This window comes from Squalius cephalus (genome assembly GCF_949319135.1).
Source record: "Squalius cephalus genome assembly, chromosome: 20".
In the NCBI taxonomy this organism is placed as follows: Eukaryota; Metazoa; Chordata; class Actinopteri; order Cypriniformes; family Leuciscidae; genus Squalius; species Squalius cephalus.
In genome coordinates, this window is record NC_137141.1 from 20287332 (window position 1) to 20300331 (window position 13000).

Consider the following 13000-nt stretch of genomic DNA (forward strand, 5'->3'; position numbering starts at 1 on the left):
TGGCTTTGTTCACCTGTTGCATAGCAACTATATTATCTAGATGAAAATGTCATTCAACAAAATAATTTTTTTCCAAAAAATGTGTGTCCTTTTATATTTAATATGTATTAAATCTTTTTTTTAAAACAATAAAACACTGAAAGTCATGCTGTAATGTGAATGTAGTCACAACTGAAGCGGTTGCAAGCACTCTGCTGCACAATATACGATGGCTTCTCATACTTTATTGATTAAATAACCTTTTTTGGCAGTATAATATGACCATAAATGCTAGGTATAATTGTCTTTGTGTTTGGCACTACAGTTACAGTAAATGCACATCAAAGTCATCCAAGATCACTCAGATGCACAGATCTTTATTTAATGGTGTAATTCTCATCTTAAGATCTACAAAAATTGATCTTAAGTCCTCACATCTGTAAAAAGACTGAGCGTGTTTGTGTACAGATGCTAATTCTGTTGTTGATGCTGTCAGGAACAGACAGGTATCACAGGAGCATAGAGTAGGTGATGTGATTACATAAGCTTAAAGGATCTTTCATCTTTTCTCCTCTTTCATCCCTCTTCAAAGACATAATTAGTGTCACAAAAATGCTCAGAATACTGACATCGGAGTCATTCTTCCTGAACCCACTTAGCCGGTTTACCTCACGGCCCAAACTACCAAACCCCACAGTGTCTGCTTACCTTTGATACCTTCTGAGGTCAAATAAAGTTTTGAATCGAGATGACATCGCTTGGTCTGACAAAACCAACAAAAGGTGAAATCTTTGTCTCCCAGAATGTTATCAACTTGCTTGGTCTTTTTCCGTTTTACATTTAAAAAAAACTTTTTTCTAATGTAATTTATTCCTGTGATGGCAAAGCTGAATTTTCAGCATCATTACTCCAGTCTTCAGTGCCACATGAACCTTCAGAAATTGTTCTAATATGATGAATTGGTCCTCAAGACACATTTCCTATTATCATCAATGTTGAAAACAGTTGTGCTGCTTAATATTTTTGTGGATCCCATTTTTTTCAGGGTTCTTTGATGAGTAGAAAATTCAAAAGATATCTTTATTTGCAATATAAATCTTTTGTAACATATGTAAAAATCTTTACTTTCACTTTTGATCAATTTAATGCATCCTTGCTGAATAAAAGTATTTATTTCTTTAAAAATATTCAAATATGACTGACACCAAACTTTTGAATAGTAGCATACATTGCACTCCAGATATGCAGACACATCAGACAGCTGTTTTTTGCCATTAGCCATTAGAATTAAACTAAGTAATTGAGTTTCTTACCTGTCATACATTCAGCCCCTGAGCAATGTGCGGGCCTCCACCTGTAGTTTCCGACTGTGTAAGTTCGGCATCCGCACATGTAGGCCTAAGGCACAGGTGCTTTTGGATGGGATCGGATCTGAAGCTCTGAGGCTGCACAAAGTCCTGGAGTTGAAGCTTTAATCCCAGTCAGCGGAGGAAAGTAACCAGCCTTCATTAATCCTGCTCTAATCCAGAGGCATCTCTGTTTTACTGACAATGCCAGTACCTTGTGAAGTGTCTAATATGTGGCTAAATATGGTAGTGAACACGCATCTGGATAGCTTCCTAATGTGTGTGTCAGTCTGCGCTGTTGAGAAAAGCCTGTCAGATAATCTCATTTGATGCACTTTATACTCGTTGGAGGTGTGAGAAAAGTGCTTAACTTATCCGTTCCAGAGAAAGTCGGTCAAAAGTGTGCGTGTTCCTTTCTGTTAAGGTGCGTGTTTAAAGGCCGCTTTGGAAATTGAACTGTTGTATTGAGGTTTAAGATGGAGATTTGTGGAACTTGAATGGTTGGCTAATTCGTATTTACTCACATCTAGCGTGTCTGGGTAATTAGTGCGAATTTTTGATGACTATACATAATTTGTGGTGATTTCTGAGCAGTCTTTATAAAACAGAATGAAATTGTAATGTTAAATTCTGTACTCTTTTCTTTTCTTTTCTTTTGAAGATATTTATTTTAGTTGTATTTTTCTGAAGCAGGCCTCCTAGCACCCACTTACAGCCCACTGGGAGTCCAGAATGATGTTTATAATATGACAAGAATGTTATAAAGTTTTACATACTAAGTTTTTCTGTGTGTGTCTTCAGGGAATAATAAGGAAGAGGAGGAATCCATGATGCAGGAATGGTTCACGCTGGTCAACAAGAAGAATGCTCTGATCCGCCGACAGAACCAGCTCTCTCTGCTGTGAGTTAATGTTTACTCTTTCTCTCTCTCTCCCACCCTTACCAATGGAAGCTGTGGTCTCTGAGCACACACACCTATAATATGTTGAGACCCACACTTGAAATGATTTTCCCAAGAGACCTGAGCCCAGTCAGAAGGTCGGGCCCCTCATTCACTTTCACCCCTCCCCCGGCGGCCCTCCACCGTAAAGAGGACAAAACGGCATATCAGTACGGACGCGTCTGCAATAATGTGATTTCAAAGACTGTATTATTCCACCCATTATGAGAATTGGATCGACCAAAAAAAGAATTGAAAAAATGACTTCATTCACCTAAAAGAGGAAGCCATAACAATAACCTGCATATTTACCCTCTTTTTTTAACTGCTTTCGCAGTTATTATTATTATTATTTTTTGCCTCAATAGATGATAATGTTCATTTTTTAAACCTTTCATCCTTTTCTTTAAAAGTGAGAGTGAGACGTACAGAAATCTGGGCGGCTGTTCATTCTGTATAAAGAGCGACAGAGAGAAGAGGAGAAGAAAGAGACAGAGTTTCAAAGCTCTCACAAATGACAGATTGAAGTATTCTAATCACATTATATCACTGGAAAAGGGCTTTTTAAGTGCTCAATTAAAAGGGCCTTGATAATTTCTCTTTCTTTCATTTCTTTTTAGTCACCGAACAGGCTGTGAAGGACAAATTCTATTAGGGACAGAGTTAGCTCATTTCCAATACATTTGAAAGTGGTGAAATTTAATTTGCCGCGTGATACCCCACCCGTCCGCCCGCCCGCTCGCTTATTCCCCCCCCCCCATCGCCGTTTCCCCCGCTCTCAGTCCCCTCTGTTCCGGTTTGTGTATCGCTTATTTGCAGTAGATTAATGTGAGGTAGGGAAGGTGTTGGCGAGTTCACGAATCAATGTTTATTAAAGGTTTCTTTAAGTGTTTAATGATTTAGTAATTAACATATTGATGAACTTTTACAACTTGCCCAGGGAGAAGGAACACGATCTGGAGAGACGCTTTGAGCTGCTGAACCGAGAATTAAGGGCAATGCTGGCGATTGAAGGTAAGAGGGAGTGAAAGAGGGATTTGGGGGTGAATTTGAGAGGCGCTCTGTGAAAGACAAAGATCCTCTCCTGCTTAATTAAACCTGCCCGCAACGTGCTCTTTGACACCACCGACATGGCTCCGCCCACCAAGCTCTGATTTGAAAACACTACCCTTTAATAATGTAGATCTTACAAATTCACCCTGGGATTGTACACAAGATATACGATTTGCTCTCAAAATCACAAGTATTACAGCCAAAAGTGCACATGTCATTTCCACATCAATATTAAATGTCTGTGATGTGCCCCGGGGCGCCGGAGGACGCGCTCATGTTTATAAGCTTTTTGAGTGCGTGCAATACAGACAGGTAAGGAAAGTAAAAAAAAAAATAAAGCCTATTGTGCTGTATCAAAGTTGTCTGGTTAAGTTTAATCCCTTTGACTGTGTCCTCTTTCGCAAAATGAACCTTTTACAATCAATGCAAATTGATTTTACAATTCGATGGTGACCCTCTCACCCCTTGGCTAGCCATGGTAATTTCTTTCTGCACCTGATAAGCTAGCTGATCCATCATAAATCAATTCTAATTAGTTCGGAGAGGTTGACAGTGGACATGAATAGCCAAGCAGAGAGCACAGCTCCCCATATTGTGATGCTGCCGTCCACACACTTTCTCACCTCCAGGGCTCCGTCGAGGCAGATCAACACGGTTCATCTCAATATTTTGACATGCTTGTGTCTTGTTTCTGAAAGATTCCTCCACGCTGAGAGTCACCGTGATACTGAACGCTAAATGCTGAGCCCGATATCGAGAACTAATAACGTTCAGATGTTGAAGTGCCTCGGCCTTGTGTCCACTTATCAGTGAACATGGAGTGAGTTCCAAATATTGGTCTGGATGTGCAAGGGTGATGGGGTCCGTCCACAGCAGTGGTAATTCAGTCCCTGCTGCTTGCAACAACCCTATCAGTCCACACATTGCTACCTGTTGAATTATCACTCGCAGTTATTTTCTCTCTCTCTCTCTCTCTCTCTCTCACTTTATCTCCCTTGCTCCCTCTCTCTCTCTCTCTCTCTCTCTCTCTCTCTCTCTCTCTCTCTCTCTTTCTCCCATGAGGCCCAGCACTTGGCATTCAGAGTCAGGGTGTTTCTGAAGCGAGTCAGAGATAGTTCTGAGCTGCTGGTGAGGAGGTTCGTGCATCACTTTCTTATTTGGAGCCCCGACGGGCTCTCGCGCCCAGGCAATGCAGACAGGTAATTGCTGATTTGCTTGGTCAGCTGATGACATTGGAAGTGTATCGGCTGAGGCGTTCAGACACACACAGTGCACACTCTCTTGCTGATAGAGAAAAATACTCACCCTCTTCGACCCCACGACTGTGCAGAGGAGAGTCTACAGTCAGTGTGACCTGGAGATGAGTAATATTGAAGGCTCGTATAGATGTCATGGAGAGGTTTGGGTAGCATTTAGGGCATTTTATGTATTTTTTTAACTAAATGTCAAGAAGGATTTGTTTTTTCTCACCTTTTATAAGGTGTCCTTAAATGTTGTTTTTATTCTAACTTCTAGAAAAAGTCATTGAGGTTAGAATTGAGAATTGTAATTGAGGTGTACAGTTTTACAATGTACAGGTGTACAATTTACATTCAAATTTACATTTGAATAATAAGTAGTACAATTAAAATGAATTGAAATGCATCATTCATTTTTAACTAGAAAACTAAAAAGACAAAGTTTATCAAGACAAACTTTGAATGTTGGCTTAGCAAAGACTTAAAAGTTTTTAAAAAAGTGTTTAAAACAGTTAGAAGATTAGATAGAAGAATTTTTCCTAGTAAATTTATCTTCCTGTCATTCCCATTCAAATTCCAGTTACATTTTGCTGTGGAATTTGGCCAGTTTCATTTAATTGAATTTTGAATTTTAAAAGGGATTTATTCCTTTTTAACGCATTTATTCAGATATGAATTTGACTAACCCTGACTAGCATGACATATGGAACAACCTTTGTCAGCTGGACCAGGTTTTACCCTTTTTTTTAATAAATAATAATACTGTAGATATCATTACTGGCTACACTTGTTGCCTGTTGCATTACACATTATTAGATCTGAAGCCCGTGGACACCAGTATGGGAAATATATTTTTTTTTATATAAATTATAAAGGCAGGTTGAAAAGACGCGAAGGATTCGGTTGAAAGTGTAGAGCAAACAGGGTGAGTGTTAATGTCAGCTAAACGATAACCCCTTCAGTCTGCGCTCTGCTGTGGGGAGGCAAAGAAAAGTGCCGAGGCCTTCCACAATATGCCATGACTCCTATTTCTCTGCCTCCAAATTGATCCTTTTTGCCCTTTTTATCTGCCTGCCATGCACACACGCTTTCTCTCAAATTCGTCTTTTTCCCCCTCCCCTCTCCCTATTTCTTTCTTTCCTCAAATGCGGTGCACTCCGGGGCGTTATATTTGAAAGTGGACGCTCCTTTTTGCTGAGGGATTTCTGCATAGGTCCCCCAGTTTTGTTGTTACGGTTTTATATGATAAGCTTTTTTATATGTTTAAAATCAATATGTAATCCTGTGCAAGGGCTTATCCCCCTACAACCCCATTTGTAAATCTATTTGAGCTTTGTTACATGTCTGGGCTGCCGTATTCCTCAGATTGATTGGGTGCAGTGTGAGAATCCTATCAAATGGCCGGCTTTGATGATGTTGCAAACTCTTTCAAGATTGCTAGTTGACTGGAACTGGAGATAAGGCGAGACGACACTTTCTCATTCTACACTATTCACTGAAATCTGTGTTCATTTCCATTTAGCCGTTGCATTCTGCATTTGGCTCTCAATATCCACTTTTATACAACAGCACCTAATAGATATTTATATTTATGTAGACTCCTGATTCACACAAGTGATTCGTGTTGTCGTAATATATATTCTGTTTTGTTTTTTATAATATCATTTTTAGTAATATTTTTTAAACTTTTTATTTCATTTGGGTGATAATATTCAGTTGTTAGCAGTAGTTGATATCAAGGCTGTATAATTTTACTGAAATCATTTTTCAGTATTTTAACCTTGTGTAGTTAAAGTTTTTTCCATTTAAAAAAACAAACAAATTAGTAACATCGCTCATATGCATGCACAGAAACACAAGATGCAGATTAGTGATTCAAAGATTTATTCAAAGACATTGTGTATATGGTTTGTTTTTGATAGTCACTTTATTTGTATCTGATGTAGTTTGGGTGTAGTGTGGTAAGAATCCAGGGACTGTCGTCCCGTCACCCTCCTTGTCATGGTTCTCCATGTTGGTCTTTGTCTCATTCCCAGCTGGCCTCTCTCCAGCTCCATCTTACGCTGGCGCTCCCAGCCTGCCCACTGCTTGCCTAAATCTGCTGTAATAAGATCATGCATTTTTCCCTGGATTCCTCCAACACTACTTATTTCCTGTTATTTCTTCCAAAAAAAAAAGTTCTAACCAAAAAAAAAACAACTCCATTCAGTCCAAAAGTTTGCTCCGTGTGTCCGTACACTATAGCGAGCAGAGCGGGTGTGTGAAGTTTGTGTTTAGTGATCTTTCAGCAGAACTCTCTGAAGAAGCTCTGTGTCTCCTGAAGCTGCCGAGCAGGTTGCACTCTTGAATAAATTTTGCTGTGGAGGAGGGTCATGGGGATTTGAACCAGCGCATTCTTCTGTGGGTTGTGAGTGCTCACATGGTTACCATTGGTGTGCATTGTTAGGGTTATCTGAATAAGCACCGACCATGTGAGTTTTAACGTGATTGCCCAGGGCGATGAGAGAGAGAGAAAGAGGGGAGTAATCCAAAAAGGATTGAACCCCCCACCCCACCACCACCACCACCACCACCAACTCCAAATAGTCTTCATCCTTCTCTTCTTCAAGGGAAAATAGAGGAGGCAGCAGCTTCCGTTAGTGTTTTTTGGCGAGTTGCGATGGCTCGTTTACTCTGCCGTGTCCCCCTGCGTCCATATTCATTGTTTACCTTCTTAATGAGGGGGGCGGTGCCGCTTCCGCTTGATTGACAGCTGCATGCGGCCTCTGCTGGAGGTGCAGGGGAGGATCTGTGGCTTTTTGGCTGAGAATGCTGAAGGGGAACAGGAGGAGGAGGTAAAGAGTCGAGGGGCTTTTTCTCTTTCTCTCTCTCTACCTCTTTGGGACATGCAGGAGAAGTTTTTGTTGGTCGTAGCCTACCCTCCGGGCAGGTCTTTGTGAAGTAGGCATTGTCGTTTTTGACGGAGGGGTAGCCGAAACGACAGAGCGAATTAAAGAGGAGGGTCGTGAAAGACAGAACGTATGGAGAGCGATGCAGGATAAACAGTCTGGCCTGTAGGATGTTAAATACGGTCAGCACTGCAGGCGCGCAGGAAATGGCCGGCCTGTGTCACATCGCTAGCATAACAGAAAATTAAACTTGATATTTTTTCTCACTTTTGCAAATAGCTAAATCGCTTTTTAAAGAACAATGCACCTTTTTTTGTGTAAAAATTTGGCTAATTTGATAAAGCTGAGACAAATCCTCTCAAATATTTAGCATTACCCTCTCTGAAGCCTAGTGTCAGAACACCAAAGACTTTCATTTAGCTGCTGCGAACCAAATAACTTTCAAATATTGGAACTGTGTTCATTTTGCCACCGCGGTTCACTTCAAAGGCGGAGAGGTTAAACGAGAGCGAGGAGCAGACCTTTCGGGACCAACGACTCTCTCGGCACCACACTGCAATTTCACATAACATATTTATTTTTAATGAAGTACATTTATTTCAAGTATTGACTTTTCAGAAGGCCGAATGTGCGTTTATCTTTCTTTTCTTTTTTTGATAGAAATTGGCGGCTCTATATAATAAGAGAAGTTGGTCTATGTGCATGAGGGAGCGCTAATAAAGCAGTGTAAAGACACAAGTACAGTCTGTTCTTACAGCGGGCTGAAGAATAGGCCCGGTAAGATAACTTCCCCTTGGCTGTGAGCAGGGCCCTAATCTGCACTGGTATCAGTAAGGCCTGATCTCGTCTGCCTGGCTGATATTTCAGACCTGTTGTTGGCAGAGGCACATGAGCAGGTCACCTCACAGAGACCTTTGCTATAGTTACGCGCCTTTTATACATTACATTACAAAAAACACATTTCTTCCAGATTATGGAACTCCATGTTTGTTTAAGTGAAAAAATCTGAATTATAATGTACTTATGGACAGATTTTTGGCTATTTATTCTTAGTGTGAATCATGCTATCATAAATGCGTCAGTGCGTCTCTTTGGGAGCTGTTTTGAGGCGTCTGAAAGCAGTTAGTGTACTTAAAGAACTGTCCTCGCATTCACTCTCGTTATCAGATCCTTTTAGTCTGAATTCCACCGTGTGGCTGCTCTCCATACAGGAACCTGTGGGTGCCCTGGTACAACTTCACAATAACTCCACAACAGTACGGGCTACGCTTTCTTCTCTGAATATTTTCTCACTAAAACCCAGTATATGACGTCTATGTCTTTAAAGGGATAGTTCACTCAAAATGTACATTTCTGTCATCATTTGCTCACCCTAATGTCATTCCAAACCTGTATGAGTTTCTTTCTTCTGCGGAAACGAAAAGAAGATAAAACAACATTGAGATGTTTTATAATATGTTCGTTTTTGATAGTCGTACAGGTTTGGAGCGACATGACGGTGAGTAAATGATGATTTTTCAGGTGAACTATCGCTTCAAGTCCCGTTTCCTGGATTGTGTTGGAAGGTGTTATGAGGTGATTAGTGATCAACCTTGAGCTTTTTCTCTAACATTCTCCCTTGTTTCCTCTCCATCTACTAGACTGGCAGAAGACGGAGGCACAGAAGCGCCGAGAGCAGCTGCTGCTGGATGAGCTGGTCATACTGGTCAACAAACGTGACGCGCTGGTCCGAGACCTGGACGCCCAGGAGAAAGAGTAAGTCCTCCTGCCGCAAGGCATTGTGGGATTGCTAGATTAGTCCTTTAGGCCCTGTAGCGTGGTTCAGGGAGGGTTTAAAGGCCAAAGTTTGCAGTCACCCTCATTCTCTTTGCCACTGAGCATGTTTAGGTGTTTTGTGGGGGGGGATGGAGTCAGGCAGAGAGGGCTTGTGAATATTTCAAGAGCTGAAGCCATTCAGACAGAGTACAGGTCATAGGTGGTGGAGGTGCAGGTGGCATTCTCCTGTGTCCATGTGTGTGACCTTTGATCCTGTGTGTCCTGTGTGTGTGTCGGCAGGGCTGAAGAGGAAGATGAGCACCTGGAGAGAACCCTAGAACAGAACAAAGGCAAGATGGCAAAAAAAGAGGAGAAGTGCGTTCTTCAGTGATGGTCATTTCCGAAGCAACAAAGGAGCAAGATGACGTGTACGCTACAAAGTCTTGAAATGTATTTGTGTCATAGAGACTACAGCATACACTTTATTATTGTTGTTTTAAATCTTCTTATGTTGATCTTTTTATAATGTAAGGGCTGAAGAACTGCTGAAGGCCCTGAGATGCATCCTGTTTCATTAATACAAGAGAGATTTATTGTTTCACATACACAAATTCAAACACTTTGTTATTGCTTGGTTTGTTGGATTTCACAGACGAGGTACTTGAAGAACTAATATTTGAGGAGATGCAAAAAGCTGTACAATTTCGAAAACTTTAAATCATTACAATTTAGATTAATCGGAACACTAAGACATTCGCAGTTTCTTTCTTACATGAAATTATAACTCAAAAGTTTCGGTACAGCGCATAAACTGGGGACATTTTCTGTTTGTGAATAGGATTGGGTTTCAAAATCATATCACATTTCAGTTTTAAGAAAATCCATCAGCATGTTCTCCTCTAACAAGAGCTGAAATGTTTCAATTACTCAACTTTCTATGTGTAGAATATTTGTGAAGGGGAACTTGTTGCATTTAAAAAAAATGATTTTGTGTTTTACTGACTTTGTTTAATATGTTTACCAAACATTTTAGAGCTTTCTTTAGTGAGAAGAGTGAAATACTGCGAGTGCTTAAACAGACATAAACGGTCATGTTGTACATTTCATTTCACTGTTTGAGGCTTAAAAAAGCATGGAGAAAAAAAAACAGCTTTATTTTCAGAAGCAGTCACGATCAGAGTAATTTATTACTGTTTGCTTTTATTACTGTTTGAGACGTTTTTAAAGTAACCATCTTCACAATCTTGTACATTTGCTCAAAGACTTTAATATTTATTGTATAGTTAGAAGGGAGGCTTTTCTTGTCCGCATATTTCACTTCTTTATTGTACGAGCATCACCGGTTTATTTATTCAACTGTACTATAAATATCACTGTTCAATAAAATTCAAAATGATTTCATACTCGAATCAAACAGCAGCTCGTGTGGTTTTGGTTGTTGCTAATGGATTTGGCCTTGTTTTTCTAAAGAAAAGTGTGTGTCATCGTTTTTCAGCTGATACTGAATAAACTTAGAATTTGAATTTTAAAACACATTTATTTAATTTTGCCGTTTATGCAGTTCTGTTCGTTTTTATAAAAATGTTCCAAATAATTGAATATTTTCTTCTGTCATTATTGAATAGATTTGCCTGTCTACATGATGTTTAACCTAATGACTTAATAATCACTTTAATCAATGATGTTTTATTTTTCGTATGTTCTGACTGGACTGACGTTTCTGACACTCGTTACTTTAAAACCCATATGAAGTCGCACTATGACGAAACAAGACAGACGTTATATATATATATATATATATATATATATATATATATATATATATATATATATATATATATATATATATAATATCAATTAATGAAACAATTTACAGACACTCGAGAGGGACATCCAGTTCGTTTTGCGAGAATTCCCCTGCATTTTAGGGTTATTTCTAAATGAATGTTTGCGTTTTGTTTTGTTTGAAGTTTTTCCTCAGAGGGAGATTAAGGCAGAATCACTCCGTCCAAAGCATCTGCTTTCCCTCAGACACTTCATTCTGAGCCAAACAGTCATCACCGCAGCTTCGCGTCCTCCATTTAACGAGCAAAATAAGTTTTGACAGCTGACGTCCTCCCTTAGCCCTTCTAATACTTCCACATTCATTTGCTGACTGGTTGGGTCTGACTGTACCTCCATTCCCCCCTCCCCCTCCCCGGGCGTTTTGTTTTTGTTTTTGTTTTTATTATTTTGCAGTTATCACAAATGACTGTAATCTTCTGAATAAGGAGACACTTACTGGCGCTCACAAGCCATTACACGGCGGCGGAAAGGACATTTGTTTGTTGCCTTAACTAATCGGAGAGTTTTAGCCTGTGAGATGCTTGAAACGCATGTCATAATTTTATGCATTAGACCTGTGGCGAGGTCCGTGTAATCCCGATGAGACGGTAGCGTGATGTTCATATCCAAATGACCGCTTTGAACTGTTCTTGAGTCCATTCAGATGCTTAATTTAATACAAGGTGTGTATGCATAGGCTACATCTGATTTGTCCCCGTGAAACGTGGGATGGAATAGGCTATTAATATTACTTTTGGAATACGCTTAAAGTAGTCTGTCTTTTTAGTGCACTTTTTTACAAGTAGCTCTTAAAACGCTCAAACTTTATTCTTTTTTGTAAAACAAACAAAAAAAATATTTGATTCAATTATTTGATGCATTTGTGGTTTATTGTATTAGCCGATATCGTAATTCAATAAATGTTCTGTTTCAGTCAAGCAACTATTGAAAGTTTAGACTGCCTTATCTCTGGTATTTTCTCTTCATTTCACACACTCAAACACAAACGTGAATTAAAAAAAATAATAATCTAATATATTATCTGGGTAGTTCTAGTTCACACACTCACATGCAAGTGACATTGTCAAAATGCACAATTCTCTCCTTACCTGATTGTTGTCCATTTTGCCAACTGTTGTTTTCAGGCTCAAACCAATAGTGTATGTGGGAGAGAAAAAAAATGAATGAATGAAAGCTTTTCAAAATAAATGTTCTTATCACAGACAAAAAGAAAAGAGCTATCCAAAACAGCGTCGAGAGCAGGACAGCATCTCAGCGCGAGCAGAGCGCGCGTTCTGTGGCTCCAGCTGCTTTGAAGTCCACGGCCTGACTTCAGGTGTTGAGCAGTTGGACTTTACGAAGCCTCTCGACCGCCGAAAATCCTTCCCTCGTCCTAAAATACACCGGGGGAAACGGTACCGAGCCTTCTGTACGAGCTTCAATATCGTATTTTATGCATCGTCGTTTTAATAAGGACCGACAACATCGCCGACTCGCTCCCATCCTGCCGGCTAAAGAAACCAAACTTTTCCCCCTCCTCTTCTCGCCTCCTCTAATCCCGAGATTTACGAGCTCAGCATTTAGAAAATTCGACTGCAATTTGGGATTAGACAAAATACTCTTATTACAAAAGCTTCTTGCAACCTGATAACTTGATACTTGTTCGGGGTTTATCACGGGGTCTTAGCAACATCAGGGCCGAAAGAATAAACCAGCAAACGGACAAAATGCAGGAATAGGCTAGTAGCATATATTTCTTTTGTGTGTGTTTAAGGATCCCATTTTATTATTATTATTATTGTTGTTCGTGGACATAGTTTAAGGGCAGGTGGAATCTGCCTTTATGGGGGGCTGGAGGCAGCACTTGTGCTTTAAACAAGCGGTATAAACATTTAATATGCGCATTCCCTGTCACCGTACTTCTCAGCAGTATCCAATAACTTTCCCTTTAGTTTTTCCGCGTCTATTGACGGCTAA

At 39.9% G+C, this 13000-nt stretch overlaps 1 protein-coding gene across 9 annotated transcripts in view; it reads left to right on the plus strand.

Annotated features, from left to right (window-relative positions):
• ehbp1 (EH domain binding protein 1) overlaps positions 1 to 10796 on the plus strand; it is a 135348-nt gene extending 124552 nt beyond the window's left edge. For all 9 annotated transcript variants that reach the window (XM_079852737.1, XM_079852738.1, XM_079852741.1 and 6 more), the window contains 4 exons: positions 2127 to 2226; positions 3206 to 3279; positions 9085 to 9199; positions 9500 to 10796. In XM_079852737.1, coding sequence (XP_079708863.1) covers positions 2127 to 2226; positions 3206 to 3279; positions 9085 to 9199; positions 9500 to 9590 — 380 coding nt within the window. In that variant the 3' untranslated portion in view covers positions 9591 to 10796. The remainder of the gene's footprint in view (positions 1 to 2126; positions 2227 to 3205; positions 3280 to 9084; positions 9200 to 9499) is intronic.
• The last annotated feature ends 2204 nt before the right edge of the window (positions 10797 to 13000 follow it).